At 48.6% G+C, this 12409-nt stretch overlaps 1 protein-coding gene across 2 annotated transcripts in view; it reads right to left on the bottom strand.

The window, feature by feature from the left end:
• MYO7A (myosin VIIA) overlaps positions 1-12409 on the bottom strand; it is a 108636-nt gene that overhangs the window by 34562 nt on the left and 61665 nt on the right. Inside the window, exons 16-20 of one of the 2 annotated variants that reach the window (XM_076328471.1) lie at positions 11311-11367; positions 5918-6055; positions 2044-2202; positions 1681-1773; positions 205-299 (exon numbers count right to left, since the gene is read on the bottom strand). In XM_076328471.1, coding sequence (XP_076184586.1) covers positions 205-299; positions 1681-1773; positions 2044-2202; positions 5918-6055; positions 11311-11367 — 542 coding nt within the window. The remainder of the gene's footprint in view (positions 1-204; positions 300-1680; positions 1774-2043; positions 2203-5917; positions 6056-11310; positions 11368-12409) is intronic. The other variant, XM_076328470.1, reaches the window with a different exon arrangement.

A 12409-nucleotide genomic window follows, 5' to 3' on the forward strand; every position in this document is an offset into this window, starting at 1 on the left:
GCCTCGTTGCCCTTCTCTGGACACGCTCCAGCACCTCCACGTCCTTCTTGGAGTGAGGGGCCCAAAACTGAACACAGTATTCGAGGTGCGGCCTCACCAGTGCCGAGTACAGGGGCACGATCACTTCCCTACTCCTGCTGGCCACACTATTTCTGATACAGGCCAGGATGCCATTGGCCTTCTTGGCCGCCTGGGCACACCTACCTGTCTTTAAACCCACGGACCACCTTCTGGATGAGGATGACTTTGTCCGTGATGGCCTTGTCTCTCTCAATCTCCAGCAGCATGTCGTGGTGGTCCTGTGGGAGGAAGCGACACAGCACCCATGTCTCAAGCTCTCCATCTCCCTGACATGTGGCAGGAAGGGTGGTACGAGGCCCTTCCCCAGAGGAGATGTCCAAAATAAACTCTTGGGACATTTTACATCCCAAGTATCACCCCACCTACCCACTGGGGAAATCCTAACATAAACCCTAGTGATCTACTGCCTTCATTTCCAAATGAACCAGAGCATCCAGAAGCTGCATATGCAATACTTTATAGTCTGAAAACAACCAGATTACATTGCCCTTCCATGCAGAGCTCCCTGCTAGTGCTGTCAGCCGTGGGAGCAGTTCCTGGGAGCACTGGAGAGGTTTGGGAATAAACTCCAGGCTGCTTGGGTCCCATCGCTCCCTCTATCCAAGGCTGAAATGCTTCCATACTCTAAGGACAAAACAGCTCCCTGAAACACTGAATTTCCTTGCCCTGAGGCTTTCAAATGCACCAGTCCAAGCTTTCTACTGATCCCTCCCACGCTGTTGTAACTCGGCTTTCTTTCCCAGTTGCGGCACGCTGAGCCCCGCCGCGCTGGGTGCAGCAGAGGCAGCTCCACACGTTTCCTGCTTTGCTTGACCTCACGTGGCCCCTCGGGGCCTCCCAATTTCTCCGTTTCCTGCCCTGACAGCTGCGAGATCTTGATAACAGGCTCTGGAAAGAGCGATTAGTGGGAACAGCTTCTAGGGAAGAGATAGGGGTGTTCACACTGGCGATGGGGTTGGGGGTGAATTTAGATATAAGCGGTCAGGGTTTACCGCTGAGATTTTTGCTCGAGAGAAGCCTTTGCTTCCAGCCTGGTTCCCGGCCAGCTCAGCCTCATCTTCCCAGAGCAACACAGGAATGGGTTTGTAAGGAGAGATGAGTGCGAATGGGGCTGCAGGGGACCTGCAACGTTGGGCTGCTCTGTGTCAGCTGGACTGATGCAGAAAGGGAAGCTGTAGGCACGTCTTGGGTTGCGCAAGGACATGCTGAAAGCAAAGCGAGCCTGTTGTGCTCTCGGTCCCTCTCTCTGCAGGGCTTTGCATGGACATCCCTTCTGCTGCTGTGCTTTTTGGGTGAAGGCAGGAGATGAGGTTGAGTGGCTCAGCCCAGGAGGGAAAAGGTCGTGCGCTGTATGTGACTATTTCTGTGTCCGTATCGGTATGTGCATGCACCAGTGCTGGCAGAGTGTCAGGACTTCCTCCTGCCCACCGCTTCCTAAACCGGCCCCAAATATCCTGCCTTGGCCCAGGTTCTACCCACTGCCACGCCAGCCCAGAAACCATGGGAAAGGGTCACGTCTGGCGATGAAAAGGGGATGGTAGGAAACCCCTTCACAAGCAAGGGTCCCAGATGGCAAGGGGGATGTGGAGAACCAGCTACCTTCAGGAATATCTTTGTCTTGCCGATCTGCCAGTCATCATCCTTCCCGAGCACCGCTTCGGCAATGCGCTGGCACGTCCCACGCAGGTCGCCCTGGTGGGAGAGGGAGTGGGATTCACCAGGACCAGCCTCACCCATTGCTCCTCCCAAGCCCAATGGGGACTCTTTCTGGTTCTCAGTTCCAGGCTCCCTGTCCCTGCCAGCCCTGTAACCATTTTTCCTTTGCTTGGAAAGCCCAGAGCACCGCTGTAACACCTGGGGATCAAATGTTGCATAATTGCTTTTGGAGAGGACACACACCCCATAAATATCTCTGGAGAGCCCAGCAGACAGCAATCATTACCTGTGGAAGAAGATGCTCACCTGCTTGTATGCTGGCTTCACCCCGGGCATAAGCACCCGGTACCGGTCCACAAACTCCACAAATGTGTAGCGGATGGGGTAGCCGGCCCGGCGGATCCGGATGGTCTCCATCATCCCCGAATACCTCAGCTGACGGACGCACAGCTCCCGGTCAAACAGCTGGGGAGGTTACAGGACATGGTGGTTTGATTGAACATCTTGGCCTGGACTGGCCGTAAGAGAGTGGGGACTCTGAAGATGTGTAGGGCAACCAAGTCAGGCATCCACCCAAATCCTTCACTTGGTGGACCCAAGGCCATAGGACTGTTGGGTGTCATGGGCCTGATCCTATGAACTGCTGAGTGTGTTTGACTCACTCCATTTCTGTAATTCCCACTTGCAAGGCTGGATGTGTCCTACGCATCACACAAAGGACTGAGAGGAGAACTGGAGAGCACAATGCAACGGTGAACATCACCTTGGGAAAATGGGCAGTGATGCCGCATCTACAAGGGTCAAGCCGTACAGTCACCCTCGCAATGACCACTCATGGTCATTAACTTCTGACCGCTGCTCTGAGCTGTACCAGCGTGATCTGCACTCCTGTGCAGGCAGGGCAGTACCGTTTTGCAGGTAGGGGAAGCAGTGGACCATATCAGCGAAGGCTCAGACACTCAAAGGTCTTAGGGTGCCTACACCAGTTGATCTTAGGGTAGGTGACACCCCAAAGTCACATAAAGGAAGCGTGCAGCCTTGGAGATGCTGAGGCCCTGAGATAAGCCTGTTACCATCAAACCACCCTGTACCCAGGAGGACATCTGAGGAGCTTAAAATGAACAGGTCAGAACTGAGACCAGCAGAGGGTTTTAGGGAAAGGACAAATCTCAGACCAGCATCCATGGCTGCTCCTGACAAGCAACGGACAGTTTCAAGGCCAGACAGCAGACTTAGGTAACCCAGTCCTTGCAGATGTTTGCTAATAAACCTGGCTGCTCTCCCTTGCTTTGGGCTCCTCTGGGTGGATAGTGAGTGGTGCTGCTAGATGGGCAGATCTGCTGAAGGAAAGGGAGGTTCAGGAAAATCCCTGCTGTTGGCTCAGGGCTTTAGTGCATTGAGGAGGATCCTGGAGCCCCTGAGTGCACCCTCTTGCAGCCTGATGTTGTCTGCTGGGAGCATCCAAAAAATGTAAATTTTGTAAACCCAAGTGTAAAATAAAGGCAGACGTGGTGTGGTGCTGGCATACCACAGAAAGTCAGGACAGTAAACCCCAGCCGGGGCCAAAGAGTTACTGCCAGGGTGTAATTCATCTGCCCTCCCTTCAGCTGTCTAAAATGTGAGCATCTGTGCATGTACAGATATGAGCATCTAAAATGTGAGTCACCTAGGCTCTCCCTGGAGTGAGTGAGGAGAGATAGGTGTGTGCCTATCTCAAGATATCCCTGTATCTCAGATGCATCTCCTGGCACAGGAGGATCTGCCCTGTGAATGCACCCATCTCCCCATCCCTGGAGGGAGCTTTTTGACTAGCTCATAGCAGCCACTTAACCATGAAAGGGCTGGAGTGAAGTGAGACAGATCCTGATCCCAGGAGAAGACAACAGATGAGCGAGGAAAAGGCAGAAAGTAGCATCATCCAGATTTGGTCTCAAGCTGTCCCCATCTAAAGTGGGTACTGGGGACAAGAAAGGTGCAGAGGAAAGAGGTGTGTGTTCCTCTGTCTCCCCCTGCCACGAAGCAGAAGGGTATGTGAGCGGTTGTGGGCTTGCAAATAACCCTCCAGAGTTTGCAGGGTTAGTTCATTGCACATATGGGCAACTATGCGCTCCTGGCATCAGGGCCTGATGAGGCACAGACTGCTGGAGACAGTTTTGACTTTATTTGCACGGTTTGTTGCCTAATTCATCCCACACATTTCTCTTGGACTAATCAGAACAACAGAGCAATGCTCAGAAACAGCAGCGTGGGACGGTGTACAGACCTAGAGAACTCCAGCCAGCATCGTGATGCGAACAATTTTTTTTCTGCCCAAAGCACATTTTAGAAGGAAGCAAAAGTTTTAAAACATAAAGTAACAAACAGTCAGGGCTTTCCACTGACCTTTCGCTTCCCACTATCCCATTTCCTATCACTATCAGTACACTTTCCTTCAAAGCCAGGGACAGAAAATGAACTCCCAGAAAATGTTCTCTTTTGCAGTCACCCTGCACAGCTCTGTGTACCATTATCTGGGATTTTTTTTTTTCCTTTGTATTATTAAACCAAGGCCAAAAATAAATTCAGCAAGAAATCACATTTCATATCATATAGCACTACAGTCTCTGATTCAGTGTTAGCTCATCCACTCATTACTTTAATGGGGAGATTAATTTCTCTTTGTCCGTTTCTTTCAAACTTATAGCTGTTTTTATGTCCCGCTGGAAGTTTTGTAGATAAACGGGACAGAGACTTCTGGCTTAGCGCTTGCAAGAGCTGATGAAATACAGACTTCCTACGCAGGACACAAAATGCCAGACCAAATCCCAGACATCCAGGTGTAAAAGCAGCTCAAAATCAGGGCATTGGGAATAATTTGTTAACTTCAGTTCAGGACGTACATCTATTTCTCAACATCACCCATGTTTTTAAAGAAGCTCTTGTTTTGATCTCAGCTGAGATGATAATCTCAGATCAGACATATTGTTAAATATTTACCCAAAGTGTTCCATTAACATGCTATTAGGTCCCTTTTTATGCTCACCAAAACCAGGATAAGGGCATAGTAAACTGCTCTGAGAGAGCCACCAAACCTTTCGCCCTGCATCATATTAGGTTCACTGAACAGCAAAAGTAAGTTTCAAACAAACACTGCTTGTATGTAACAGCTCTGAAATTCAGTATTTTGTGCTTTTTTGCACCCAGCTGAGCTTTGATAGCAGACACTGACTTTAGATAAAGCTCCAGTTCTGGCTAGATTAACTCTACTGAAGTGCAAAGGCACGGGCAAAATGATTCACAGAAACAAATAGCTGAAATTATAATTAAATAAAGCTCTTCCTCCCCAAGCAGTATCATTATTGAGTGGTGAGCAGCTAACAGTGATTGCTAACAGCACCAGGGTACAATCCTGCAAGGTGCTGACAGTGGGATCGGGGCGTTCAGCACCCGCCTTATTGTCTACCTTTCGCTGCAAAACTCGGAGTCCCCTCTGTGGGCAGTTTGTGGTCAGGGGGATTTACAGCCGCCTCCTTCCCTTTCATTTGTTCCTTAAAGTTTGTCCCCAGAGTGTTCGTTGCTTTTGAATCAAGTCCCTGGGAATCAGATCAAAATAATTCCTCTCACCTTTCCTCCGTGCTATTTTGCCTCTTTTTTCTCTGCTTTTATAATGGTGCTTTCACAATTGGTGCAAAAAAAAAAAGCAGTTGAGAGGATCAAACAGGGGTGAAACCGAATGAGATCCCTTGGGAGCAAAGATTTTGTAGAAAACACCCATAGGAAGGGGAATCGCTTTTAGGAAACATTGAACCCTGTCATAGGACTAAACCCAGGGCCCTACAGCTCAGCCTAAAGCTCTGGCAGGGAGGCGCCTACCCCCTATGGAAATTCAGAGGCATTTCCTATAGGAGAAATGGCTGCAGGGTGAATTCCTCGAGGTTGTCCTTGGGAAGAAAGGCAGGGGCAGGAGCTCCCCTCTGCAAAAAGTTTTGGGGTGCTGTTGGCTCGCAAAGCAAATGCCTGATTTCCAACCCTTTGGTGACTCCCTTGCTTGCAAAACAGGCTGTGGGTTGGTTTTCTAAGCACCCAGGGTCAATCCTGGCTCCACTGACACCCAAAGGAGTTTTGCCATTAGCTCCAGGGCAGAGTGACCCTGCGGGCAGTCCTGTACGAAAAGCAACCAGGAGAGAAAAGCAGGACTTACCATGGGCTTCTTGTACTCATTGGGCTTGATGCAGCGGACAAAAAAGGGCTGGCACACGCTGAGAGTCCTCATCAACAGCTCCAGGGACCGCTTGAACTGGCTGCTGAGCGTCGGTGAGCGCTTCCTTGTCTCTGCTCCCTGCAAAACCGCAGCGGAGTGGGCTCAGGAAATGAAAAGATAACAGTGCCTTTCCCCTCCAGCCATGTCCCCGGGAACCTCCCGCGACAGCCGGGGCCGGAGGAGGGAGCAGGGCCAGAGGTGGTTGAGCGTTGCAGCAGGAGAGGGGCAGGGCAGAGCCGATGAGCTTGCCATGGCCGGACTCTGGCAACCTGCTCCATATGCCTCTACCCAGGGAGGAAAAGTGCCATAATTTAATTTCTGCTGCTAAAATTTCCCTGTGTGACTGGCAATCCCAACTGCCCTATGCAGAGATGTGAGGAAGATCTGCCCGTGAGAGCAAACAGCCCCTTCTGGGCCATAAAAATACCTCTGTATTGCAGCTTGGGGCGATGCATTTGCCCAGGGATGCTCCTTGGGAATATCTTGGGCTTCCCTGACCCCATGCATCGCAGCACAGTCATGCCAACCCCACTGATGTGGTTCCTCATGTCAGGCTGAGCCTCTCCTGCTCCCTGGAGTGTAGGACCAGAGACCCATGTAGGGTGAAAAACAAGCCAGGGGCACATTCACTGCAGGGTGACTGCAACAGCTCCAGAAACTGCTGGTAAGGTCGATATTCCTCAGCTTGTACTACAGGGAAGATTTGAGTTGTGTTTGGAAATGAATATTAACTAGACCAAATGAGGTGGGTATTTAGGGTGAATCAGGATGATTTTAAGTATTTTGCTTGTTTTAGCTCCCTTGGTTAAATTAATAATCCAATCTCCAGCTTGGGGCAAGTGTTTCTAAAGCAGAATGGAGTGGTTTCCCTCAATAGCCCCTTCTCCCTGCCCTGGGAGAACCTTGTCAGACTAGCTCCAAACGAAATGAAGCCCCCAGCTCATTTTATGTGTCAATCACTATTACACCTCAGCCGCAGTGGTGCTGTGTGTCTCATAGGGTCTGGTGTTCAGAGAGCCTTTGTGGGGCAGCGAGTACTGCTGGTGGGTTGGAGGAAGCGCTGGGCACCAGGATGCAACTCCCTCCGAATCAAAAATAGGGCAAACTGTGACATGACCTGATAGCCAGGGATTTCCAAAAGGGAGGATTTCAGCAGGATTTTAATGCACATTTCCTCCAAACATCCTCTTCTTTGCAGGTGGTCAAGCCATGCATGGAGTCACAAAGTCCCCATTTGCACTGGCCTTGCTGCTTTGTTTTGCAAGGTGGTGAGTTTTATTTCTACTTTTGCTAAAACCTTTACGTGTGCTTCATTGTATGGCACTAATAACCTGTCAGATAACATCCCCACCCCCCCAAAACTGAGGAATTTCATAGAATCACAGAATGGTTTGGGTTGGAAGGGACTATAAATATCATCTAGTCCAACACCCCTGCCACGGGCAGGGAATTTGCACAGATCAGGTTGGATACGATGATGAGACAAACCCAATCAACACAAACACAAAGTCATCATGGAATTCCAACAAGAGAAAACCCAGCTCATCCACACACCAGAAAAACCTGGCCCGCTTGTCCAGGAGAGCTTGGCAGGGGGCTATCAGTGATCTCTCCCAGCAAAATCCTCCCCCAAAGGACAAACTGTTAACGAATCTAGAGTAATTAACGGACGCAGCTGCGACCTGCAGAGCATTGTAGAGTCTGGTGCTCACATTCTGTCACAGATTTGATGAGGAATAGGTTGTTTCAGCAAGAATCCTGGTTTGGATAGCTTTGATTAATGTAGTCTTATCACTTTGCTAATTATGTGCCAGGGGTCCCCCCCGTGCAATGTGAAAGGATAGCCACAGGAGTTAGAAGCGGCAACAGATGCAGGAGCAGGGCTGGAGGTTGGAAGCAACTGCATGTTAGCCATGTTTGTCAATTTGGGCTTGGCTGGGAGAGGTCTTTTTCAGCTGAGGTGGTAGGAAGGGTGGAAGACTTTGTACACAAGGGTCTACAAGGGGACGCGTGAGTGGTTTGCTCCCAGACAGCAGATCCTGCCTCTCTAGATTGTTGATGCCTTGCATTTCTTCCGCGCACGCATCCAGATCTGGTAAAAGGCAGTGGTGCCATCTCCATCCTTACACCTGAGAGCTTTTTGCTGGGAGGGGCTGGAGGGAAGGGACAGCAGCCAGAAAGCAGCTTGTCTTCCTATCCAAATTGTCAGAGCAGTCTGGGCTCCTCCTGTCAAGACTGCACCACCCCAGCCATTCGCGTGCTTCCTGGGCCTGACATTTGTGCACAGACCCCTCGGATGGTGGGCACCAGCCACATGGGCACTAACCAAGCTCTCAGCTACGCAACGGAATCTCAGGCGAGTGCTTTGCATCAGCCTCCTCTTGCAGGGACAGGGTGACACCACTGAAGTCATCACGGTTCCTCCCACCTCACCTCACCTCAGCACCAGCGTGGGGAGAATCACACCACTCCCCTTATTGCAACAAAATGGCCCCAAAAAAATGAGTGGAGCAGCCTGCCAACACAGCCTAGCGAGGCACTGAAAATCCAGGTTTTACTGCAGATGAGGAGCATTTTTTAGCTCAAAACAGACCCAGTCCCCATAGCCTGAAGAAGAAAGAGCTGAATATATTCTGCTTTTCTCCTGGTCAGACATGTCTTAGCTTTCAAACTGAGACTGTAGCCTCTTTGGGACTATCTCTTCACTGGTGTCCATACAGAGTCTAGCACACGGGAGGACGTGACCTGTGTGTCACGGGGAAGGACGAGCAGGATTCACAGGTGCTGTAGCCCAGATTGGGGCATTGAGTAATCACTCAGCCTGTGCTCAGCATCAAAGGAAAAAAAAGCAGAAGAGAAAAATAAGAGAAAGAAGAGAATTCCATGATTTACAGAGAAGGACCATCTCAAAAGAGAAGTTCAGAAGGATGTGCAGACCAGCATGACATTCAGACAATGCTTCAATGCCACCTCTTTCTGTCACCTCAAGCCAGTCTGGCTTTAGAGGTGCAGAGACGTGCGTGGTTGCTTGCGGTAACATAAAGACAAAAGTCAAGGCAGAATATCGTCATCAGGACACAAGGGGATGTTCTGCCAGCATGGGGTGCCCAAGATTCCCAGTGGCACAGCTGAAGCATCAGGACATTTCCCAGCATCTCTGTGAAGCTGTAAAGTCTCTAGGACGTATTAAGACTCCTTCCTTTGGTGTCTCGGACACATTTAGGTACCTATCATGTGTCCAGGGCTGAGAAAGCAATAACCAGTTCAGCCTATCTGCACCCTGTGGGTTCAGTGGGTTAAGGGAGACACAAAGTTATGTTAAGTAGGATGGTCTTAATACAGACCCAGATTTCCAGCTAGGGCAATCACCAGGTTTTTTTCTTTGTAACGTTCAAACCAAGTAAACAGAAGCAATGAGAAAGGCAGGTATAAGGAGAAATGTCACTGAGCCAGAAACGGCAGGAGTTACTCCTGCTGTCCCTCTGCACCTTCTCCTCCCACTGTAAGGAGAAGGCTGCACGGTGCACCAGGATCGCCGTGCTCGGCACTAGGTCTGCCGGGGAGATGGCGACCTGCTTCGGTGGAAATGCAGAAAGGTGAATTACTTAAGGTGAGTTAGGGAAGGAGAGAGAAGCATGTACCACCAGCAATACTTTGGGGAAAGGTTCTGGAGAAAGGACTGTCCTCCCATCTCTTTAGGATTATTAGGTCACTAAAATGGGCCATGCCAATATGACATGTTGTTTCTCAGCCTTTTTTCTGAATTCTGAGAAAAATGATGCTTTTTGCTTGTTATTTTGTTACATGAAATGTCACTAGGGTGGCCTCCAGGTGACCACTGAAAGTTGAGGCCCCCTCACAGCAGGTTCTGCAGTGACATATAGTGAAGAGACAGCCTCTCTCCTAAAGGCTGTGCAGTCTGGAAGGTGCCTTCAGATGCAAAGTTGACATGGGCTACATAACAGTGCCGAGTATCACTATTTTGAACTACACCCCCATTTTATAAAACTTACTGATGTTGATATAATTGGAAAATCTTTTTTGGCTTGGCTGTTCCACCCTTGCCTCGGTGCCTAACAAATATGATCAATTATTATTCATTAGAAAACCTACAAAACACGAGGCTATATTATGAGAACAACTATAACAACAACAAAACTCAGAGAAATCATCAGTATTACGTCTCCCATTTCCCTGTATCTCCTGTTGTTGTCTTCAGAGAAAAAGACTGGCCTGGGCATTTCTGACAGGTTTTGCCCAATTTAATCCCACCACATCCTAACTCAGGAAGGATTTTTTTTTTTTTTGTTTTGGTGTGTGGCATTGCTACAACTCTAGAGCAGGGACCAATGAGATGTTGCAATCCAAACAATTTGCAATGATATGGAGGGGAAGGAGTCCAGCTCTGCAATGAATGACTTTGGGTCATTTTGGGTCAGATCCCCCTCATTGGAATTCCAAGTCCAAACACCCCGAGACACTGCAGAGGTAAGAAGGGTTGAAATTCAGTCCCATGCAAGGGTTTGAATTTTGAAAGTCAGGTCCATCTCTAACATAATCCTCTGGCTATCGAAAGCTTATAATGGAAATGTGAGCAGAGTCGCAAAGCTAACTTCACAAAACTTTTAGCACGCAATATGCTACCCTATGACCAAATATCTAGCAAGAAAGGTTTGGGAAGCCATCAGAACCAGTCAGGAGATGAGATTCAACAGAAAAGACCTAAAAAAGGTGCCAAGAGCCTGTTTGGATGATCACGGCAAAGATCAATATTAACTGTGTCATTGAAGGCTTGGATTTGAGCTCTCTCCTGAACAAGACCTAACCCCTCCCGAGAACGATGGCATTTCCAAGCAACCCAGAAATGCCATCCAGGAGTCTCTCGTCACACATGAACTGTCAGCTTCCTGCCCCAGGAAGGGCAAAACAGGGCCAGATTTGCAGTTGCATGGAGGAATAATGTCCCACTGAAGCCAATGGTGGCACCATGATAAACAACAGCCAAATCCCACAGATGATCCATCTGAAGTTAATTAAAATGATTCGAATATCAGAAAAAATCCTCAAAACTTTGGCTCGGGCTGGTTCTGATTTTATCCAAACCAAATTCCCATCATTACAAAGCTCTTCTGAGTTGAATCCTAGAAACAAATGACACAGTCATACACCTGTATCTATTCAACAAGCCATAAAAATGCTCTCCGTCACATCGCTCACTTGAAATGGATCCTCTATAGATAGTGCAGGAAGAGGAATAAACTGACAAGAGCAAAGCACAATCCTCGCCAAAAAGAGGTGAATATACAACAGAGGAAATCATGTATTCAGTTTACCTTTGGTGTGGGTGTGGGCGACTGGCCAAATGTGCTGGATGCATAGCCACAGAGAAACTACATGAAGCACAGGTGAAAAAAAAAAAACAAAACAGAGACAGAGAAGAGCAAATAGTGAAAAGAAGGAATAACCGAAATGGGAGCCTGACATTAGTCTTGGAGGACCAGCTGTTAAAATATCTCACGAACAAAATGCGTTAATTCTTAGATTTTTGTCTATCCCCCTCCTGGCTTTTCCCCTTCGTCTCCACGTTCACATCCCTAAAGCTGAGGGAACTGCCACTGTCCAGCTCTTGCCTCTTGGAAACCACTCTTCTACGTCTTTTAATCTCAATCGTTATCCATCCGATTTCAGCCACCCCCACTCCACTTCCTCACACATCCCCACTCTCCTGTGACCGGTGCTCTCAATAGACAGCAGTTGGGAAAATGCCAGGGAAAAACAAATTTTTGCAAACATTCTAAAGAAATCTCTCCCTTCATCCCTAATTTTAATCTGACTAACCAGAAAGTTTCTACGGAATTGAAATTTTTGCCAAGGGGAAAGACCCCTATTTGTTTTTCCCTTCACCGTTTTCCATCCCCCATTGCTCCTTCTACTTGTTCCTCAAGCAAGCAGCGCTGTCAGACTGTACCAGCTGATTCCTCAGAGGAACGGTGTACAATTCCCACCGAATCCATCATTTCACCTGGCACCGCTCAAAGCAATGGTCTGATTCAGCAAACACAGGCAGATAGACCTCCTCCGTGATGGGCATGCATAAATCAGGCTTCACAGCCCCGTGGGCTCCAGCAATACCCAGTTCACCACACAGGTTTCGTTGTGAACAAACATTAGGTCTTTCAGGGACCAAAGAGTTACTACAATAGTCAAATATACACTCTTGACTAGTTTTCAAACTTCTCTGATCTGTGGCTTTCTCAAGTTTCTGGCATATAAGGATCCCATTTGAAAGACTGAATGTAAAGCAGATATGGACTTGCTTTTCACTGACTCACAAAATCCCACAAACTCATCGATAAGCTCCTGAGGACCAAAGGTTGGAAGCTGTTGAGCAAAATGCCTCATTATTTGATTTAGCCCTTAGCAAAACAGTCA

Source organism: Aptenodytes patagonicus, chromosome 1 (assembly GCF_965638725.1).
Source record: "Aptenodytes patagonicus chromosome 1, bAptPat1.pri.cur, whole genome shotgun sequence".
NCBI classification, from domain to species: domain Eukaryota; kingdom Metazoa; phylum Chordata; class Aves; order Sphenisciformes; family Spheniscidae; genus Aptenodytes; species Aptenodytes patagonicus.